Source organism: Pteropus alecto, unplaced genomic scaffold, assembly GCF_000325575.1.
Source record: "Pteropus alecto unplaced genomic scaffold, ASM32557v1 scaffold311, whole genome shotgun sequence".
NCBI lineage: Eukaryota > Metazoa > Chordata > Mammalia > Chiroptera > Pteropodidae > Pteropus > Pteropus alecto.
Window position 1 is genome coordinate 1305444 of NW_006431916.1, and position 24171 is coordinate 1329614.

Sequence of the window (24171 nt, forward strand, 5' to 3'; positions counted from 1 at the left end):
ATAAATTAACTTCTGCATTTTAATTTTATATATTGCTACCTAAGTTTATTTTCTCTTTCATTTTATAATAGCCTTTAATTTTATAATAAATTTATAATTTATTTTAGAAAATAAATCTTAGATTTTGTACGGTTTCCTAGGCATACTATATTATCTAAAAATAGTTTTACTTCTTTTCCAATTCTTGTGTTTCTAATTGGTTTTTCTTATCTAAAGCACTAATATCTTAAGTACAAAGAATATGTCAAGTACAATGTTGAATAGTATTGGAGATAATGGACATCCTTGCCTTGTTCCTTATCTTAATGGAACTGATTCATGTTTCTCCCATTAAGGAGTTAAAACTAAGAATATCCATCTACCCATCCACCCATATCACTTTACTTTTTTTTTTTTGAAAAAAATTAACACCAATCTCTAAATTTTTGAGTCTCCCCTTCTACCCCCATAGGGAAAGTATTAAGTCCCACCAAAAGCTTTTTTTGCATCTACGGATATATGATTTTACTCTTTAAATCTCTTAATGTGGTCAATTACATTAATGGATTTCATAACATTGAGCTGACTTTAAATTCCTTTAATCCTATTTGGTTATGGTATATTATTTTTATAATTAAAATTATAATTAATTTTATAATTAGATTTTGTTTATGAAAATATTTAACTTTTTCATTAATATTTATAAGTGATATTGGTCTGATTTTTCCTGTCTTCAACAGATTTAGATATCATTATTATACTTACTTTGTAAAAAGAATGCTCTTGAAGAGTTTATGGAGCTTTAAGACAACTAACCTTTGAAGATTTGGAAGAATTCCCCTGTGAAGCCATCAAGACCTGATGCTTTTTTGGGGTAGTTCCTTGATAACTTACTCTATTTCTTCTAAAGAAATCTTCCCATCTCTTCTAGGTCATTTTGGTAAACTGTATCCTTCTAGGATATTATCCATCTCAACTAAGTTTTAAGTTTTATTTATATAAAGATATGCAAAGTAGTCTTTTATGATTTTTCCTAATATTTCAGTGGTTATGCTCCTTGTCATTTCCTATTTCTATTATTTCTGATTTTTCCTTTAAAAAAAATCAGGTTAGCTAGTGGTTTGTCTATTAATTTTTTAAAGATCTTCTGTTTTTATATTCTCTACCTTGTTAATTTAAAGTATTTTTATTAACTTTTTATTACAAAAGAAATATATGCGAGTGACAAAAAATTTTAGTAGTTCAGAAAGAATATAAAGTTAAAGATATAAGTTCTGTTTTCCCCCAAAGCACCAGCAGGACTGTCAGTTTTTTTAAAAGCTTAAGACATAACTAATATACAATAAACTGCATGTATTTAAGTACAAGCATATCTTGTTTTATTGTGCTATGTTTTACTGTGCTTTGCAGATAATGTAAATGTTTTCATCAATACTGAGGTAAAATCTTCCACCAGCAAAAAAATTACAACTTACTGTAGACTCAGATGATTAACACTTTTCAGCAATAAAGAATTTTAAATTAATGTATGTACTCTATGTTTTTAGACACAATGCTATTGCACACTTAATAGACTACAGTATAACATAAACACAATTCTTATATGTACTGGAAAAACAAACAATTTGTGTGACTTGCTTTATTGTGATATTTACTTTAAGGAGGTGGTCTCGAAGGAAACCTGCAATATCTCTGAGGTATGCCTATATACAGTTTGATAAGTTTTGACATGTGTCAACATCCTGAAATCATCAACTCATTCAAGATAATCAACATATAGATTACCACCAAAAGTTTCCTGATGCCTCTTTGTAACCTCTCTCCCACCCCTCCTTAAGCAATCACTAATCTGCTGCTTTCTGTTACTACAGGTTAGTGTGAAATTCTTTGAATTTTATAGTAGAATTATTCAGTATGTACTTCACATCTTTCACTCAGCATATAACTATTTTGGGATTCATCCGTGTTGAGAGTATTAATAGTTTATTTCTTTTTACTGCTGAGCAGTACTTCGTAACATGGCTATATCACACTTTGTTTATCCATTTGACAGTTGAGGAGCATTTGGATTGTTCCCAGTTTTTGTCCACTACCGCTATGAACATTCATGTACAGTCTTTGTATGAATATATACTTTTCTCTTGGGTAAATACCTAGAAGTGGATCATATATTAGGTGTATTTTTAAATTGTTTTTCAAAGTGGTTTTATCATTTTATAGTCCCACCTAGCAGAGTATGACAGTTCCAATTGCTCCATATCTGTCAAAACTTGGTAATGGTCAGTTTAAAAAGTTAGCCATTCTAATGGGTAGTGGGACCTCGTTATGGTTTCAATTTGCATCTCCCTAATGTCTATTATGTTGAGCATCTTTTCATGTGCTATTGGCCATTTGTATATCTTTTTAAGAGAAATGTATTTTCAAATCCTTTGCCCACTTTTAAATTGGGTTATTTGTCTTTATTATTATGTTGTAAGAGTTCTTTACATATTCTGGAAACAGTCCTTTATGAGATACATGATTTGAAAATATTTTCTCCTAGTATATGGCTTGTCTTCTTATTCTCTTAACTGTTTTGTCAAAAGTGGAAGTTTTAATTTTGATTAAGTCCAATTTATTATTTTTTTATGGATTATGTTTTGCTATATTATCATAGAAATCCTTGCCAAACCCAAAGTCATAAAGATTTTCTGTTTTCTTCTAGAAGATTTATAGTTTTAGCTTGTCATTTATGACTTATTTTGCATTTTTTTATATAGTATGAGGTGTAGCTAGTCAATTGTTCCAGCATTATTTGTTGAAAGACTATCCCTTTCTCCACTGAATTGCCTTTGCACCTTTGTTTATGGTTGTCCTTTTGTGGGTCTATTTAAGGATTCTTCAGTATGTTCTACTGATCAATTTGTCTGTCTTCATGCCAATACCACATAGTCTTGATTATCGTATTTTTTATAAGCTTTAAAATTAAGCAGTTTGAGTCCTTCAAGCTTTGTTCTTTTTCAAAGTTGTTTTTACTATTCTAGATCTTTTGCATTTCTGTACGAACTTTAGCATGTCAATTTCTACAAAAAGATCTGTTGGGATTTTGGGGTTGTACTGAATCTAAAGTTCAATTTGGAGAGAAGTGACATCTAAATAATATTGTGTCCTCAATCTATGAACATGGTGTATTGCTCTATTTATTTAGGTCTTTAATTCTCTCAGCAATGCTTTGTAATTCTTAAGTGCATTGGTCTGCAAATCTTTTGTCAGATTTATCTCTAAGTATTTAATATTTTTTGATGCCACTGTAAATAATATTGCTTTCAAAATTTCAATTTATGATTGGTCTAGTATATAGAAATACAACTGATTTCTGTATAATGATCTATATACTGTGTCCTTCAATCTTGCTAAACTTATTAGTTCTAGTAGCTTTTGTTTTTTTTGTAGATTCTATCAGATTTTTTACATAGATTCTATGTCATCTGCAAATAAAGATAAAATTTTCCTTCTATCTTCACAATCTAGATGACTTTTATTTCTTTCTCTGGCCTTATTGCACTGGCCAGGACTGAAAACAAGTGGTAAGAGTGGATATCCTGTACATATTTTTGATCGCAGGGGGAAAGCCTTACCTTTTTTTAAGTCATTAATTATGATAATAGCTGTATGTTTTTGGAATGTTATCAGTTTGAGGAAGTTCTCTTCTATTCCTAGTTTGTGGAGAGTTTTAATCAAGAATGGATTCTGATTTTGTTAAGTACTTTTACTGAAATATGGAAGTGATTATATGTTTTTTTAAAGTTTAATGTGGTGAATTATACTGACTGATTTTCTAATATTTAAATTTACCTTGCATTCATTGGATAAACTCTACTTGGTCATGAGATATTATTTTTTAAAAATACATTGTTAGATTCAAGTTGCTAAGTTTTGTTTGGAATTTCTTGCATCTATGTTCACGAGGGATATCAGTTTGTAGTTTTTTGTAATGTGTTGTCAAGTTTTGTAATATAAGTAATGCTGGACTCAGGATGAGTCGGAAAAAGTATTCCCTCCTTTTTAATTTTGTAGTAGAAAATGGTAGTATTTCTTCCTTAAATGTTTGGTAGAATTTATTAGTAAAGCTATCTGGGCCTGGAGTTTTCTTTGTGGGAAGGTTTTTAAACACAAATTAATTTCTTTAATAGATATAGGGCTATTCAAATGATCTATTTCTATTTGAGTGAGCTTAAGTAGCTTATTTCTTCCTGGGAATTTATCAATTTCATCTAAATTGTTTAGTTAGTGATAAAAAGTTGTTCCTAGTATCCTCTGATTTTTCTTTTAATATTTATAGATTCTGTTACCGCTCTCAATCCTGATATTGGAATGATCAGTCTGATAAAAAGGTTTACCCATGACTTTGATCTTCTCAAAGAACCAGTTTTTGGTTTCATTGACTTTATCTATTATTTTTCTGTTTCCTTTTCATTAGTTTCCTCTCTGATCTTTAATATTTCCCTCTTTCTGCTTACCACATAATTTCTGCTTTTATTTATATTATGTGACTTGAGATTTAGTTTATTCTCATTTTGTTTTGGAAAAATTTTTAAGACTGTAAATTTTCCTTTGATCACTGTTTTATGTATACCATGTATCCCATGAATTTACATATGCACTATTTTCATTATTATTTTAAAGAAATTCTGTAATTTCTTTGTATTTTTCTCTTCCATGTAAGAGTTAACAGGTGGTTTCAAAATTCTAGTTAAGGCCTTTTTGTTTTCAACTTTCTGATAATTTATAGCTCTACTGCATTGTGATCAGAGTATTATTTATAATAGTTCCACTCTGTGGAACTTCCTGATATTGTCTTCCCCACAAGGTCTGCACAAGAAGTAGCTTGCTGTGATTTGTTGTTTATTTCTCTATTTACCAGTAATTTGAAGTTTGGATATTATCTGTCTTTTAGTTAGGCGGAGGGTGTGATTTTTTAATTTTTAATAAATTTAAAATAAATACATTATAAATAAAGCTAAAGCTACAATATCCTTCCCTCTCCTCCGAAGGAAAACCACTGGATATTGGCTATATACACTCTTGAAGTAGCTGTATCATTCCTATGCATGTTTTTATGTTTACTAAATATGTATCCATAAACTATATAGGCTGTTTTATGTTATTTAAAGTTTATGTAAATAATATCCTACTGTATATACCCTTTATAATTTCACTCAATATAATTTTGATATTAATGGAGATATTAGTTTATTCATTCTAACTGCTGAATCCCACTGCATGAATAAATAACAGTTTATTATTCATTCCCTTTTGTTGACTCCAATTTTTCACTATTATAAAGTGCTACTATAGACATCCTTAAATACAGGATCCTCATGTGTTAATCTCTACTTAGATACCAAGAAATAGAATTTCTGAGGTCATAGGATATGTGCATTTACTAGGTATTGCCAAACTGTTCTCAGAAGTTCTATTAATTTATACTCCCACTAAAAATATATAAGATTTCTATTTTCTCAAACTCTTGCCATCACTGACATCTCCCTTTCTTCAATTTCTAAAACTAATCAGAATTAACCAACCCTCTTATTGAAAAAGTAGCATTTATGGATAGAAAACTGAGGTGCTGAACTACTGCTTTATGTTTTGTAGGGTATTTTATGACTGAGTCATAAACTAATAGCTTTGAAGGTACAAAACAACTTGCTGAGATTTACTCATTAGGCCCAAGGAGTGATTTAAGCATAGCAGCATGTCTGGGACATACTGTTTTGGCTTCACCATAAAAGTGCTCTGAAGGATACTTTCAGATAATCTGTTTATGTTATAGTGTTGTGTATTTTTTATACTATCTTTTACTAAATGACTATTCAGGAGAAATTTCTGTTTAGTCTCAGTACCAGTAGCAATTACACTTATCTTCAAGATGTGGTTCATTTTATTGATAGACATTGCTTATCCTAGCTCTTTAATTATGCTAAATGTTGAAAACACAAGGTCTACCTTTAGCAAATGCATAGGACCTTAAAATAACTTCCCTTTGTAGAGAGATTCATGTTACCATTTCTATTCTGATTTTGTCAACCTTCTTTATCTTGTATATATTTTCCTAAGCCACCTGAAATGGAATATTTAGTTGCATTTATAACATTAATTAATCAATGCTCCAACATCTTTTTTTTTCAAAAATATTAATTAAAAGTTTCTATCTCATCATTCTTTCATACTGTCAAAGGCATTTCTAATTAGAAACTATATTCTGAGTTCACTATAATGCTTACCTTTTCTGCTACTTCTCTCACAGACTGAACACTTGTTCCATACAGATGGTTGTTATATTGGCCAGCTTCAATGAATTTATGTTCTTGAATATCTTTTTCCATCTGCTCTCTTGAAGTCACAAAATGATAATCTCTTCCATCTACTTCATAATCTCTTTTTGGTCTAGTTGTATCTTTAACAGAAAAGAACTTGAGGAAGTGTTTAGTATTAAAAAATACAACAAATCCATTTTCTACTTAAATAATTGTTATATAAAGTTCAACACAACAGAGATTAATTTAAAATTGAAAAGGGACAATAATATGTAGTGGAGAAATAACTGATAAAATAGCTAAGTATAAACACTAAAAAATGTTTTACCATACACAATGACAAAATGTTAAGAGCAATAATTAAGAATTTTTATGTGGGTTACTCACGAGGAACACACGATCCAAATTTGTCAGGAAATTCCGAGATCAAGTCATCATTTATCCTATCTTTCATGGGTCCCAATATAATCACTGGTCGAGTATAATTAACTATAAAGATAAACTGCATGTTAAAAGGAATAAACACTAAACAAACAATGTATTTATTTCACTGGAGAACAAAATATCTTTAACTGTTATGAAGAATTTGTTTCTTTCTCTACCAGTGATGCCTAACTTGCTAGTTTATAAACCTTCACTAAGATCTTAAACCAAAATCAGTCTCCTGTTGGGAGTTATAGACTTGATAAATTCAACCAAGTTAAATTCAGCATTTTAGCAGATAAGTTTCTGTACATGCTAACATCATCTCATTACAAATAAGAAAACACAGTACTGTGTTTTACTGATCATTTTTGAGGTACGAATTGTAAGGATGCAGATCAAAAGGGAAAAAAATCCCCTAGGTATTAAGAAATGATATAATTACAGTAGAGATCTAGAAAGAAAGGAAACTGGTAGTGAGAGTTATAATTAACACTGTGGTAGAAGGTATGAAAAAGAGGTGATAAATAAGAAAGATATGATAGGAGAATAAATAGGGCCTAGAAACTGATTGGACAAGGTAGATAAAAAACAGAAAGACTGAAGATGCTTCTAAGATTCTGAAGAAGAGTCATTGGAAGTACAGAGATACTATCATGAACACTGGAAAGAAGTGGCCTCTGAAATAAAGTGCCAATGCAAAATGACTAGACTCTACTATACTGTGGGCTAAACTATGTTTAATAAAATACATATAGTAAATGTCTACATTGATACATATAGTAAAAAAAAAAAAAAAAGTACGATTACAACATTTTTTTCTGAAGTATGAGTTAGACTTCATTCCCAAATTAAGAAGTGTATTTTTCTAGAAGATTGTAAAACATCAACAGGCTTCACATACCTTCTTGCTGATTCACTGGTTCATAAGACAAGACATATTCTTCTTGACCACCTATCAGAAAGTTAAAATATAGATAAGAAAACCTATAAAGGTAACAAATGCTAATTCAATTCTTCATACGCAAAATATAAATTATTAGAACTTTCCTGAGAAAATAGCAAAGATGTAAAAAATATACTTTATAAATTATTTCTGGCAAGACTTAGTAAAAAAAGATGGCAAATTACAAAGTCATAAGACAAGTTGGAAAAATGTAAAAACAAAATATAAATGTGCTATTTATTTAATAACTACCTTTCTATTATGCTGTTTTATAGATTACCATTAGATCTTTTTAAAATCTTCATTTGTGATGTCAAGTATGTGCCATTAATTTTTTATTTAGAACCTTTTAAAGATTAATACTTAACGAGCAGTTTTACATATGGGCGTATTAGGTAATTTACTGCTAGTAAGACTATGCTACTTTTTTGGTTCCACCAGGTATAATATTTAACAGAATACATATATATTTTTATAATTACAACTATTTTACAATAAAAAATTTTAATGCAAAGGTAAAACTGTCACTATTTCACTGATGAAAAGATTAACTTATTCTAATAATTCATTTATTTAATAAAAAAACATTTAAAGTAAGTAAAAAAAAGCTTTAGATAAAACTAAATCTTTCCCTTCCAACAAAATGAATCACATAAAACTAAATTCTGCCTTTCCAACAAAATGAATCACGTAGACAAAAGATAAAATTCATTTTGCTTTGATCTTAAAAGCACTTTAGAAGTTAAATTAAATCCTCTAAGACTAAAGGTTTAAAGCTTAACCTATCCGAAATAAAAAAGTTTGCAAATCATATCTTGACTCGATGAAAAGAACTAAAAAGAGTTAATTTTAGAAGTTCTTAACATACACACACACGCTCACAGAAAACAAATAGGAAGAACTGTTAATTCAAGTGGTTCAATGAAAACAATCAATATTGGATAATACATTTGAAGATTTTTTCCTTGCTTAGCAAGATTCTATAACAACCTTTTTATTAAATTTGTCATTGGTTTATATTATATGTATGCAGCTATAAATCTTTTAAATTTATATGTTGGCATAAATATTTTTCCTACTTTAAAAATGCATTTCATTGTTTCTAGGTTTTTAATCATAATATATAAAATGTATATTTATAAGCTGCTTTTTAAAGTACTGTGTATAAAACATGATTTACATATTAGCAAAAACATGCAACTTAGATATTCCACACCTAATAATTCATGCAAATGATGAGACAGACAGTATATACTTTCATTACCTCTTTTTAGCCTAGAAAGCTACTCAACTACACTATGGTAAGTTCTAAGTTAATAAAATGCCAAAATATAAAAAATCACATTCTCATATCAAAAAAAAATTATTAAGTAACTACTATGGAGAAAAAAGTAACCAATCAAATGAATGAGGGTTAAAAGTATATATTGTCAACATGAGAAATAGAAGAGACTGATATTAACAGGATGGACCTTTTGAGCAGCCATACTCATCTGTAATCAAGATTACTTTCATATTAGACAGCAGTAAAAAAAAAAAGTCAGAAAAGCAATTTTAATTTTTAAGGTGCTAGAACTGATAATATTCATGTACTCTCCCTCCTCCCATGCCCAGATCTGTTTAAAAATTTACATGCTTGTATAGTTCACTTAATAATATACAGCTGACTCTTGAACAACTCGGACATTAGGAGTGCTGAGCCCCTGTGCAGTCGAAAATCTGTATATAACTTTTGACTCTCTCAAAATTTAATAGCCTACTGTTGATCAAAAGCCTTACCGATAACATAAAACAGTTGATTAACACATATTTTGTATATTATATCTATTACATACTGTATTCTTACAGTAAAGCTAGAGAAAAGAAAATGTTAAGAAAATCATAAGGAAATGAAAATACATTTATAGTACTTATTAAAAAAACCTGCATATAAGTGAACCTGCACAGTTCAAACCTGTATTGTTCAAGAGTAAACTGTAATACCAAGAATGTAATACAAGACACCAAAAAAGAAATCAATATTCTGGTTTGAGCAAGTGTTGAAAATTTTTCCTTCATCATTTCTTATATTCACCAAAGCCTGGTGATAAACAATAATTCGACCCAGAACAGTATTGGTGACACAGAATAAAAAAGGAAATAAAGTCGATTATAATTTAGCATTACTAAAAATACTTTAATGCTCATGTTAAAACCAGAATTATTAAGGAAAATGGCAAATGCAAGTTTACCCCTCATTTAACTAGATATTTACTTCTTTTAAGAAGTAAATGTACAGATATGTACTATGTTCACAAATAGCATTGTCTGTAAAAAGGATTTTAGTATTTTATTAAAATTTAGAAATTAACTTCTGTACATATAGTATGATTTTACTTTTCAAGTTGAGAATTTTACTTTTCAAGTTGAGAATTTTACTTGGCTCTCTCTGATTTTAAAAGATTAAGTATCCAATTTTCAGGTTTCAGAACATATCACTAAGGGAAAAAAACCCCAAAGTATATATATCACTTGCGATTACAAAAGAACAAATAACTTAAAACACTTACGGTAACTACTTTCACTATCGCTGGCATTAGAAGTTACATGCTCTGAAATTGCAGGACAATGGAAAAAATAAAGAAAACACAGTGTCATGAGTTTAAAAAAGCAAATTATCAAAATAAACATAAGGTGACATTACAAAATGTGGAGATATAAACCACACATACCCAAAGAAATTTTAAAAAGCATTTTTGATTTCCTTTGAAAAGTTTATGTGAATTAGCAAGAAAAATACCCATAATTAAGGACAAATCCTCATTTTTGTACAACACAGTTCATAACAAAATCTTTATTACAAATAGCAAGTAGAATATAACAAAGAGGGCAAAGCAATCCTAAATTATTCCAACCGTAGACATAAAAATCGAAAAGAGAAAATGTAGTTGGCATCATTTAATTTAGTTTATGAAACAATGACTGACAAAGGAGACAAGTTATATCTGAGCAAACAGATGCCCATTTTAATGATGGGATGTCTTAAAAAATAAATGATCTTGCTTTTAGTGCAGCTTCTTGTTCCTAAAAAGAAACAAAAATCTATGTTTCTAAGATCACACAGATAAAGTATTTTGGATGTCACAGATTGAGATAACTCAATAAAAGTCAAATGGAAGGGAATTCTAAAAGGTGGGATGGTCTTTTAAAATAGATTAATATTTCTGACAAACTGCTTTGATAAAATCAACAATGGCTGTTTTATAAAATAAAAAAGATAAAGCAAATATATGCAGTTGCAAATTGCCTGCCCCCTCCTTAAAAGTGACTGCATTTCATAACTTGATTGTTCAGAAAACACCAAGGACTCTTCTCATGTAAATGTAGTCTCAAGTGTTTTGTCAATAAATGTCTCCCTTAAATTAAAAAAAAATAACTTTATAAAAACTAAAAAAAACCAAAATCTCCCCAGAGAGGAAAATCTAAATTTCTTATGTCAGGCAAATGAAAAAAAACATTTTTAAAGGATAAGGAAAAAATCTGAGGAGAAATTATCTGCTGTATCATACCACCCACAGAATCTCCTAAAATCAAGTTGCACTACTGAAAACTTCAGAGAATGGTAGAATTTAAGATTTCAAATAAAGATAACAGTTCTTGAATTGTTATCATAGTAAAAAGTATGTATTCTAACCTGCAAAGAGAAGATACAATTTTTTAAATCATGATTATGTATATTTTAAAGAAAGCAGAAACATTAAAAATTATAATATATGACAAGCACATGTAAAATGGTGGTTTTTAAGTTTATATTTAAAAATTTCTTTCCATGTTACCACAAGAACTTTAAAACAATCATTCTAAATTCTTACATAATATTCTATTGGACTAAGTCAAGATTTACCTTATTTAGACATTTTAGCTTGCTTTAAATTGTTTTCCACAAACATCAACAAATTATTATGAATGCCTCCATTATATAGTTTTTGACCCTTTGTCCTATTTTCCTTGAAATTCGTTCCCAGAAGTAGGAATGCACCCCACCCCAAGTTCTTAAATTTATATTAGGATCGATACTGCATTCGGCAATCTTTAACATGTGAAATAAAGAAACCTGTTACTGCAATGGAGTGAAAGGAGGGGGAGAGTTAAGTGGGAGTACAGAAGAAATAATATTAACCATGAGATGACAATAATAGAAGCTGGGTAAAAGAATACCTGGTGGGGCTTATTTTACTACTCTTCTACCATTGAATATGTCTGACATGTTATATAATAAAAAGTTAAAGATACTACAATCTCTTTTCTACGTTTTCCGGGGATTTCTCCTACTCACCCTGAGTATTCTAAGATTACCAATAGCTCTTACACAATAAAATTCTTCGAGTTCTTTCAAGTATTCTTTTACATAACTCCTCTACAATAAAATCTTGCTATTCAAAGTATGGCCCTTTGAAAAGCATCATCATCATTATCGCTTGGGAGATTATTAGAAAGGTAAAATGCCTTTTCCCTGATAATTAAAACTAATCTTTTTCAAGATACTTCATAAAAGATATTCAAATATCCAATAACACATATAGATGTGTTCAAGTTTTTACTTATCAAGTTTTACTTATTTAAATGAAAATTAAAGGGATAACATATATCTTTACAATCTCCTAGAATGGCTAAAATGAAAAAAAAAAAAAAAGATTTGCCATGTGTAGAAAAGGAAATGTAGCAACTGGAACTCATACTATTGGGGGTGACTGGAGGTAGGTAAATTGGTACAATCACTTTGGAAAACTACTTGGCAGTACCTAAAAGCTGGACATATATATGTATCTATGACCCAGATTCCTTTCCTAGGTATTTCCCGAACAGAAAGACATATATATGCTCACCAAAAGATATGTACAAGAATATTCAAAGCAATGATATTCTAAATAGCCCTACGTATATGTTGATTTACAAATCTGAGACAATATAGTTTCATATTTTACTTTTTTCACCTGTGAGCATTTTCCCAAATTATGTTTTAATGGTTTTCAATGATTATAATATTACAAAGTATGGATAAATCATACTTCCTTAACCACTTCTGAAATGTAAGACACTTTAGGATGATTTCAATTTTTTGGGGGGGGGGAGCTGTAATTTCTAAATAATATTAAAATAAACATCCTGATACATAAACTTTTTATCTTCATCTCTGATTATATCCTTAGGATAAATTCCCTGAAGAGGAATTATTAGAAGGTCAAAAGACATGCTTTTCCAGAAAGGCTGTACCAATTTTTACTCCCAATAGTACTATGTTAAAAGTAGTCACTGGGTTATCCTTTATAAGAAAAGTCTACCAAGGAGATGGGTAAAACATTTTGTTTATTGATTACTAGGGACATTAAACATTTGCATATGCTTATTTCATTTGATTATCTTTTGAGCACTACTCATAGTGCTCTAGTTTTCTAATGGAGAGTTTGTCTGTTTCTTATTGATCTGTCAGAAATTTATAGTGTGAGGATATTAACCCTTTGACATATATGGTATAAATATATTAGTTTTTATTTTATGATGTTTGATGATCGCAATCATTCCAAATCTCTCTAACCACATCTCACTTTTCTAATCAAATCTTTCTTTCTGAGAATGTATCATGTCTTTTTGTGATCTCTAAATACTACACATCATCATTTTCAAGCAATACTACTACTCTTATGCTTATTCTTAACACAAATGAAAATAGGTCTAGTTTTGGTATCTCAGAGCTCTGAACAAATCTGCTTAAATAAATCTTTAAATGAGAAGAAAGGAAAGAGGTTACAGGAAACTTGCGTGCCTCACCGGAAGTTTTAAAGTATTCTATAAAATAAAAAGCTATAAAAATTGAGTTGCATACAAAAGATAGGTACAAACCCTATCTGAAACTGTATTCATAATTTCACTTCTGAGAATCTTGTGGCCCCTTCTGAACTATATTTTAGTCTCCATTAAAGGAATCTTATCCATTTTTTCCCTCATGAACTTGTTCAAAATTACCTTCTTAAAGCACAAAAGCGGCACAGGTACCTTGTCAACTGCTAGTCATCTGTTTTATGAAATAACCTCCATCATATCCAGTTTTAGAATTTTACTGATATTTTTCTGTCTCCCTCCCTCAATATTTTCCAAATAAAATCTTCTTGATCTGATCAAGTTACCAGTTGAATAAATTCTTTAAGTTCCTGGGAGGTGAAGCACAGAAACCTATCATTCAAAGGATCTTAAGTCACAGTTCAGAAAATTAAATCCTTTTCTAAATGACATTGTCTGGTAATCAGCCTACCACTTTTCATTTGTTTCTCTTACCAAGTCCCATTCCTTAATTAAAATGACAGATGAAAATATTATCAACCATCATAACAAAATGGGAACTAAATTCCTCATTTAGTTTCTTTTTCAATGAGTTTTCCATAGATCTCTGATGACTGAACAGATAATAAAAATCTGTGGGTATATTTGCTGATCCAAATCACCTCTAAAATGTTATTCTCAAAGTAAATTCTACAGCATTAAGAATCTGTGGAAATATTTTCCAGTTTTGAAGATTTTCACTGATTTTTCCTAAAGGTAAGAGATTAAAAAAGGGTACTACCAGTGGTAGTAAAAACTGACTCTTGCCAAATCCCAGAAAGGCACATGCAAAAATAATAAAGTGTGTCTAATAAAAATAAATATATATATAAAACATACCTCTTTAATTTAATATAAGCTTTAATTGTTGAGGTTGAAATAAAAGTCAAGTACCTATAGCTTAGATTAAAATTCTAACATAGAGTTAAGACAAATCAGGAAAAACTATGAAATTTAATGTTTATTAATGCAGACTTCAGAAAGTTAAGATATTGGTTCTATCCTTAATGATCAATGAATTATAAAGAAATGTTTTCAAAAATGCTTAATAATCCAAAGGAAAAGAATTACCTAGAAAAAAACTTTAGCTCAAAAAATTACTTTTATAAGTCACTGTCACCTGAAATAATTTAGTAATATTTGGTAAAATTTCACAATTAATCAATTTGAAAATACTCAAATTAAAAATTTTGTTTGCTTAAATGACTTGTTTCATTCATTCATTCCACCATCCTTTAAATCAGACTCTGTATCAAGCTTTATATGAAGATTAAGTATTAGCTAGAAAATTAAATAACACAACAAAAACCAAAAACAGAGACGACATCTTGATTAAATGAAAAAACAGGGATAATATTTCTTATAAGTCTTTTCATAAATTGCAACCTCCTTAAAGAATAGATATAATTTTTTTCCCCTACACAGACTGCTACTTAAACTTGAGTTCAACAAATCTCTAATATTTAAGATCTATTGTGTTTTATAGTTTCACATTATAGCAATGCTTTTCTAACACAGAATCAAAGTGATCTTGTTTTAACAAAAAAAGAGGGATTATTTTGTACATTCTAACAACCAGGGCAGGTAATACTATTTAAAAAAACTTTTAAAAAGTCTTCATATTTAAAAATTCCCTGATGAAAGTAATTGCTATAAAAATTACAAAAAGGAAAATGTAAGTATGAGCAGAAGAGTTTTTCAAATGATGTGAAAAATGGAGCATTAGAAAAACAAAAGGTGTGTATTACAGAAATAAAAATCCCAAGCATATTATTAACATGAAAAGCCTAAAAGCAATCTAAATCATACACCTCCTCATGCCAGAAGGGCACTACCATGATTCTCAAAATGTATCTGAAAAAGTAGGTCTGTAGATGGAGGTTAAAAAATAACTTGGGAGTATTTTGATCACTTACTCAGGCCTTTTGATCCCATGTCGTCAGGGATCTCCTGTAGAGAGTAGTTCCCAGAGAGCAAGCAATAAAAAGATAATCAAAGAAAATAGTTGTCAGTAATGCATAAAATTGGTGCTACAGTAAGAGACAGTTCCAAGACCATTACAGGTACACATAGCTTTCAGAGCATTTTTGTAGATTTCTGAAAGTTTGAAATAAGCTAGCAACTAAATGTAAACTAAAAGGATGAAAGTTCTATCTTAGAGGCTGATTAAGGTAGAGCAGCAAAATTTGAGACTACTTATATTATAAAAGTAAAATTCAGACTGTGTACAGATAGGAAAGAAAAAGTATAAAATGGAATGATTCCAGGTGTTCTATTTATCAAAGACTGCCAATACTATACCTAGAAATCACTAAGTAGCTTCCCAAGTATCCATATTTTTCCTCTAAAATATTCTTTGAGAGAATATTAAGTATTATAAGAACGCTTACATCAAATAATTCTATTTTAAACACATAGTTTAAAAATACTGTTTACTTTAAATTAAGAATTCTTAAGGTACCAGAAAAAGTTAAGATTGGTATACAAATTAATTTATGCCTATTAAGTTGCCCCTGGTTAAGACAATTAGTAACCTGTTGCAGCTCTTGAAACTGTCTCCATGGTAACAACCAACTGCAGGGCAGTAGGTCCCTCTACATTTATTTTCACAGTTGACCACTGGATCCACATACTTACGGTCAGCATCACTTGTTTCCTGCTCACTCTGGTCCTTGTTCTTGTAGAAGGGGAATTTTCGGGAAAAGAGGTTCTTTTTACGCTTGTCATTGAATGACTGCTGAAGAAGAGAAGGAGGGGCAAAACAAAGGGATGTCTACTGTCTGTGTGTACAAAGGCCCAGCCTAGTAGCTCTGTGGAAGCTGACTCTTGTGACCACAGTGTGCAGTTTGTATATAAATTTTACTTAATCATACATAAATCGAATTTCTAATTTTGTATTAACTTCTCTAATTGTTTTACAGTGGAAAATACTGAAAATTTAAAGACTGTTAATTCAGTAATACCTAAAAATAAAGAATAAGTGCTACTTGATAAAAAATGGAAGAGTAAATCTGATTAGCTACTACTATAGTATAAACCAAGTTAACATCCATTCAATCGATATTTTTCTAGATTTCCAGAAGCTAGGTGTTGCTCTATAGCAAAAGCTGTTTCAAATGTTTACTTTAGCTGTTCGAATATTTGTTTGAATTAGGTAATAAATTTTCCTTTTGCTTGAGCCCATTCCCCGCCCCTTTATTTTTTTTTTTGGTATGGCTCCAGCAAACTAACAAAAACTACTACTAAAAAAGAAAGCCAAAACAACTGTGAAAGTTACCAGTTCTGAATATTTAAAAACAATCCATCCATCCTGCCATCCTTCCTTCCATCCTTCCTTCCTTCCATCCTTCCTTCCATCCTTCCATCCTTCCTTCCTTCCTTCCTTCCTTCCTTCCTTCCTTCCTTCCTTCCTTCCTTCCTTCCTTCCTTCCTTCCTTCCTTCCTTCCTTCCTTCCTTCCTTCCTTCCTTCCTTCCTTCCTTCCTTCCTTCCTTCCTTCCTTCCTTCCTTCCTTCCTTCCTTCCTTCCTTATCTATCTATCTATCTATCTATCTATCTATCATCCATCCATCCATCCATCCATCCATCCATCTATGAAGAGAAAAAAGATAACTAAATGCTTATGGCATGCATCAAAAAATGGGAAGAAAACTAAGAGGGATCCATTAAGCCTAGATTCCAGCAAAAGATTATCAATGCTATTTAATCAAGGAAGAAGAGTTAGAACTCTTCTGGACAACTTGAATGCTATCATAACTGATGTATTTGTCTTTAAGCTCTAAGATAATTGGATAGGGAATAAAACATTTGGTGCCCATAAGAGCCACAAAGGCAATTAAGAGTTGAATAGATTATATGTAATTGCTATGAGGGAGCTGCACAACTGATTTGATGTCCCTTACTGCACAGATGTTAGAAATAAAATTTTTCCATTCCTGAATGTCTCATTTGTGCATTCACAGATTTAAAAGCATGTAGAACAAAGGTAAGGCAATTAGAGAAGAATAGCTCCTTTTGTAATTTCTGTCATAGGCACCCATGTCTTGAAGGAAATGGTCTTATCTACCAATGACACTAGAAATTAATATTTTTATTATTTATTTTTTGAGGCAGGAATACAAAGAATAGAAATTTTGTTCTGATTTTTCCTGAGTTTTCATGTTATAAGATGCTATCATTATTCTTAAGTATACTGACACCAGGCAGTATGTTTTTAGCATGCCTGTATTTTTAAGCATGTAAGGCCAGGTGATTAAGGTGCTGAAGTAGATTAAAGTGACTCATTTCAAATTCTATTACCTTTACAAAAACAAGGTTAAATTTTCATTTTTATCTTTTCATGTCAATAATTCCAGATTAAAGTTCATAGTCAAGCATATTGCCTTGATTTCAATCTTAAAATTTGAAAGTTCAAATACCTCTCAGAAGAAGTTGAAAATTAAGTTGATTAGTAAAAAAAAAAGTGGAGAACTCTGGGCTTATAATTATTTTATAAACTGTCAAGTAGCATTATTTAAATAAAAACAAGTTTCAATAGAGAAAATTTTATGGTAATCTAATTTAGGGAAGGACTAAATTTTTTGTTCATGATAATCACTGCTTTTGAATTTAGTAATAATTTTTATATCTGATAAAATTAATATTTTAAATAAAAGATTATTTACCCTTTCTACTGCATATATAGTGGTCAGAGTCAGTTTCACAGCAAACAACCGAAAGAAACATGAAATTTAAAATGTTTGATTTCTGATATCTTTGCAGTTAGCCAGAATGAGATATCATAAAGATATCATAATGTGGGACAGAAAGAAATGCTTGTTAGTTAAGTACTGTATTAATTGTATTACATTTAACACCATCCAGGTGAAGAATTTATTAAAAGTAAAATAGCACAAGCAAACAAGACAAAAATGTGTAGATGGAGAAACAAATTACCCCAGTTTCTCTATATTTCCAGTACAAAATATGCTGTTTAATTACTTATTGTTATTAATGCTATATTGCAAGAGACAGTGTAACAAATATAAGAACTGATAAAATATCACACATTTGATATATATTAAATATCTGAATATATCATTTCCATAGGTATTTCAATATAGTTAAATGAATGTTAAAAATATTAATGAGAAACTGAAATGTTACAAGTCTGTAGTGGAATTAAAGTCCATAAACCACCAACCACCATGTAAAGAAAGGAAAAGAAAAACTTAGAATGGGAAATAGTGTTATAGAAAGAAATGCAGTTCTGTATCAATGGCAAGCGTATTTTTTACCCCACTCAGTATCATGCATTCTTTTGGTGCTGTGTTAGAACACAGTGACTGTTTGTAAAGTTGGTTACAGTCAACTAACAAGACTAAGATTTAAATATGTCGTTAATTCAGTTAACTTCTTACAGTATGAAAGGAAAGTTACAACATGCAACTCTTTTTCAATACATTGACAGTGTATTTTACGAAATTATTTTAAAAAACATACATAAAATAAGCACAAAAAGCATTGTATATATTTCAAATCCTGAGCATTTACTTGGGATTTTTTTCCTCCCCCAATTTTTTATTTTAAATATTGCTTCAGAACATGATATATAATTTTGTATTTTCTGAAAGCTACAAGTTAATTTTAAAGAATTTATTATCTCTAAAATAATTGAATGCATTATATGATTTACTCAGATTTAATTTCTTTGATCAAGGATCATATTTCCTATCTTTAAAATTTTAAAGTTTTAAGTCTGAGTGCTTAGTGATAGCAGAGATGTACTAAAATAGGGTTAATTTATTTGCTGAGTTAACATTCTCTATTCATTTGAAATAAGATCAAAAGATGTGCAAAAGTTTTGCTTTAGATTAAAAAACGCAGCAAAACACAAAACATTGCTACTAATAGTATTTCAACATAATGTGTGTTCAGCTCTTTCTTCAGGCTTTTTGCTAAAATATTCCATTGCAAGAATTACAAATATAGTACAAGACAAAGTCTGTAAGATCTCTTTCATCTACTGACATCCATTTTAAGCAGGACTTAAAAGTAAATGAAAACAAAAACACATTTAAAATATATATGAAAGAATTTCAATATATTTCTTGACCATCTACCAACTCTTCCTCCTGACTGTCCTTTCCTTTATTCCCTCAAAATAAAAATTTGTATTCATTCAAACATTTAAAACATGGATTCCATTGATTAAATTAGAGATAAAGGGGAAAATGAACAAGGAAATTTCCATGAATTCACTTGGAAAAAACCCATCAACTGACATTATGACTTAGTTAATAATTTGGGGGGAGCCTATTTTCTCAGAAGATTCATTAAGTTAGCTATCATGACTAATATTTGGTGACCCAAGTTTCTAATTGAACATCTGCATGAAGGCTGACTTCGTTTCAACTGACCAAAAGTATGTTGTTAAGAATCTATCAAATGACAGTTTTGATAATTTGGCAAGGTCTGTGAAATGGGTGCTTCAATAAATTGCTTACTTTAATATTTTCTATTGTAAAGCACCACAGCGAGAGCTGCTCATAGTAATTCTTATGGCAAAATCTTTTTCATTTTAATAATGTAGCTCAATAAGAATTATGAAAATGCCTATTATCCTTAATTAATAATTTCTAGAAATAAGAGATTTCATATACTCACCCCTTTATCGCCTCTTGTTTTAGAATTGAATTTCACTGTTTTTAATCGGGCTCGTTCTTTCTTCTCAACCCTGTCAAAGTACACAATATTATATTTTAGGTATACCAAAAACATCTAAGGATCTAACTACAAATCATTAGAACTGATACTTTGATATGGGGCATTTTCATATTCTAAAACCTATGAAAGTAATCTAGGTTTGCATCCTAAAATTAATTAAAACTTCTGAAAAATGAAATATAAGGCTCATTTTATTATGAAAAAAACTATTTGTGAAGTATGAAAATACAGTACATATATGTGTACTTATATATGCACTCAACTCCATAATTATTCTGAAATTATTATAAGGCACCACTTCTGAGTTTAGTAATTTTCCAGGTTTTGTTCTTTTGTTTATTAGGTTGGCATGGAACACATATGCTAAAAAGTAAACATGCGAGAGAGAAAGCAAATGGGGCAAAACGTCAGCAATTGGTGAAAGTAGGTGAAGGATATGTGGGTGTTCCTTGTACTATTCTTGCATTTCTCTTGTACTTATTTTTCTATATCTCTAAAAATTAAAAAATAAAAAGGTGACAAATAAAAAAAATTAAGCTTAACTCCAATAATATATTTGTGTAAATATATAAAGTTACCATTTATAGTGTACGAAATAGTTTTAAAGTATTTTTGGAAGGATATACAAGAACTGGTAACCTTAGTTATCCCTATGAAGGTGAATGGTTGCTTGGGGAACAAGGTTAAGAGTTTGCATAGCTTTCAGATCTTCTGAATTTTGAATCTTGTTAAAGTGTTACCTATTCAAAAATGCCTATGAATTAATGCATTTTCTTTATTTTTAAAATTTATTATGTAGCTATATAGTTTTACTATGGGATAGTAAAAAAAAAAAACTTTTAACAGTCATGGATTTAGAACTTGTATTTCTTATTATTCCAGAGCAATCCTGAAGATCCATAACATGAATAATAATTTATAATTTTGCTTAGACATTGAGGGCACTGCAAAACTAACATTTAGTGAGTGAACATTTACAACTCAAAATGGCTTTGCTTTCTAATCATTATCTTATTCACTCGATAGCTGAGTGACTTAAATTGTGTTTATTTGTAAATACTGTTCCTGAAAGAAAGCTAAGCATTGTAGGAACTACAATTTCTTGTGCTATTATCAGAAGTAGTCTAAGAAAGAGTTCTATTTAAGAAAATATACGTTTTAAATACATTCAAGAATGAAATAGCATAATTATTTGTGATTTCATACTGTATTTTATGGGAGAAAAATCATATTCTATAATGTTACTCATGAATTTGGGGATTTGGAGTAATCCTAAGATATAGCTCTTATATCACTTATGGCTTTAAAAACCAATCTTATAAAATTTTTATAGAAAATGAAAAAAATCTCTTTTCACCTAAGTCAGCTGTATTTCTCATTTGTTGCAGGCATATATAAAAAAAGCCTTTGCAAGATTAGGAGGCTCCAAGGGATAAGATAATTTTTATAAACTCTGTCCTTGATATTTAAGATGTGAGGTTTTTACTGACTGAACGAGACACAGAGAAAACATTTCTGAATTTGAAGGAGACTATATTACATTCCACGAAAAAAGTAATGCTGAGGGCTACATTACTAAAAGAGGAGTTGCCACCAAATATAAGATCTAATTAAATAGCTGGATCTTGCTAAATATAAATCTAGACAACAACAGACATAAATCCCAAAACCGTAACTACAAATCTTTGTAATACTTTAATATTCTACTCTTCAACTTCTACTAACACATATATAAGTGTATATAGGTAGAAGTCTAAAATAGGTATATGATTTGGCATAATTATTAATTTTAGAGGCTTTACAAAACAAGTATAAATCCAACTCATAAGAAAAAAAGACAAGTTTATAACATCATAAGCTTGACCTAAAGTGAATTAACCAGCTATAATAAACATTAATGTCTCATTAATAATTTTTGCTGGCTATCTTAAAACCTAGAAAAAGATCTGCCTGAATCAGATCTCATAAATAAACTACTTTGGGGGAATAATAATATCCCCCTTTTCCACAAAAGTAGAGACATTTAACTGCATTTCATAGATTTTAGAGGGGTTTTGCTAAGCTGGGATCATTCTTTTTAAAGACAATCTGCACTTAAACACTTTTGCCACTAGATGGTAAGTATGCACCAATGAATCACTACAATAAATGGTTAAAAGTTGAGGAAAGACAGTGAATGTATTGATAGTTCTAAATTAAGCAAGAAAAGAGAGATGTGAAGCATATTACCAGATATTTCTAAATATTCTGCATTTATTTACAATGCTTTCATTTTTTTCTAGGACTAAATGAGGTAATTCATATAATCAACAAAAGACCTGAAAATTTAGGTTTTATCATCACTTACATGGGAAAACTACAGAGGCATTTATTTCCCTCTCCCTCCACTGACAAGAGATATATGGCAGTGACTTAGAATACACTTATTTTGTTTTTAGCAACTAGTACTTGAGCTTTAGAGAAATTTCTGTCTGGGAGCACTGTATACTCTAGTTATGTTATAGGTTACAGTATAAATTGAATAAAAATTAAATGGTTATAGAACATGATATGAAAAGCCAAGTGTAAAATCATCACCTCAATAAAAGAAATTTAAAGGATGAGTATTTACTTGTTTATAAAGCTCGACTTTCAAGTGGTAAGGCTGTAACAGATTTATATTTACCTGCGTTTACTGGGAATCACCCCAACTTCATCACTCTCACCGTCTGGTGTAACCTGCCTGGCTTGCCACCATTCATCATCAGAAGCATTAATAACATGGAGGATATCTCCAAACTTGAAGTTCAATCCCTGACTGGGAAGGCCACTATCCTTAGTCTTGTCATAATCAAAAAGAGCTCTAGAAAGAAGAAAAAGTCCATTATTTATTACAATGATGTTATAATATTAAACACAGGATTCTGAAAGTGTTTTAATTTGGGTATATAATTAAATGGTATACGACAGTAGGCAAAATAATGCCAAGCTCAATTTTGTACTATATACAAGAAGACAATGAGACAAAAAAAAAAAAAAAAAAAAAAAAAAAATAACTTTTATACTACCTTATTTCTCTCAGTACTGTATAAGAAATTCTAAAAATGCTTTTAGTACAGTTCAGTAGCAATCTATATTGAATTCCAAAATGAAGACAAATCTAGAGAGTTGCTCTAAATTAATAAACAAAAGTAAATATTAAGAGATTCTCTTCTCCTTTGACTAGACACACTTGGAAAAACCCTATATCAACAGAGTGATTATTTTGCCAGTTAATTATTCCTTTCATTTGTTCACAAAACTAGAGTTAATAGGGTAACAATGATGAAAACTAACTACAGATGACTTTAACAGCTGCCAAATATTTTGGAAAAAAATTGTATTAATGTAGTAATTGAAAATGTTAAAAATATTTTTAAATTGGATAAAAAGAAAATATTGTTTCCTATTTGACTAATTAACGTACAATACTTAACAAATTAAATTCTTATATCCAAAGAAGCTCTGTTTGAAAAGGAGTCCAACAATTACATTTATAACACAATTTATTTATTCTTTTGTTCTAATGTGGCAACTGGAAATTAAGATACAGATCGTATTCTTTTTCATGCTACCCAATGTTTAAGAACCTTTCTCTTGCAATAAAACTGAAAAAGGGTGGAATTATTTGATGACTACATGAATAAACTAATTAATGTGAGGATATCTTTAAATGTTTAGTGACTTTTGTTTTCAGTTTTGTTTTCAAATGTGTTCTTCCAAGGTTTTTTCAGGGAAACAGGTGGGACCAAAAGTGGGAAGGCTTAAACATATATTAAAATGTATATAATATATTGGGTTTTATCCAAAGGAAGAATTGTACAGCAGAAAAATAAAGATTACAAATAATATAAATGCCAACTCATTACTTCAACCAATATATTCTGAACTCTAAGGTAGTGTTTTCTACTGGAAAAATATAGCTAACTTCTAATAATACAAAGGT

General features: G+C 29.9%; 1 protein-coding gene across 8 annotated transcripts in view; it reads right to left on the reverse strand.

The window, feature by feature from the left end:
• Positions 1-24171, reverse strand: part of DLG1 (discs large MAGUK scaffold protein 1) — a 229273-nt gene that overhangs the window by 11692 nt on the left and 193410 nt on the right. For 3 of the 8 annotated variants that reach the window (XM_015600251.2, XM_015600249.2, XM_015600240.2), the window contains 7 exons: positions 22873-23049; positions 20148-20217; positions 16141-16237; positions 10197-10238; positions 7606-7656; positions 6666-6767; positions 6246-6418 (listed from right to left, as the gene is read on the reverse strand). In XM_015600251.2, coding sequence (XP_015455737.1) covers positions 6246-6418; positions 6666-6767; positions 7606-7656; positions 10197-10238; positions 16141-16237; positions 20148-20217; positions 22873-23049 — 712 coding nt within the window. Of the gene's footprint in view, positions 1-6245; positions 6419-6665; positions 6768-7605; positions 7657-10196; positions 10239-15419; positions 15454-16140; positions 16241-20147; positions 20218-22872; positions 23050-24171 lie in introns of all 8 variants that reach the window. The other 5 variants (XM_015600237.2, XM_006906159.3, XM_006906158.3 and 2 more) reach the window with 2 other exon arrangements.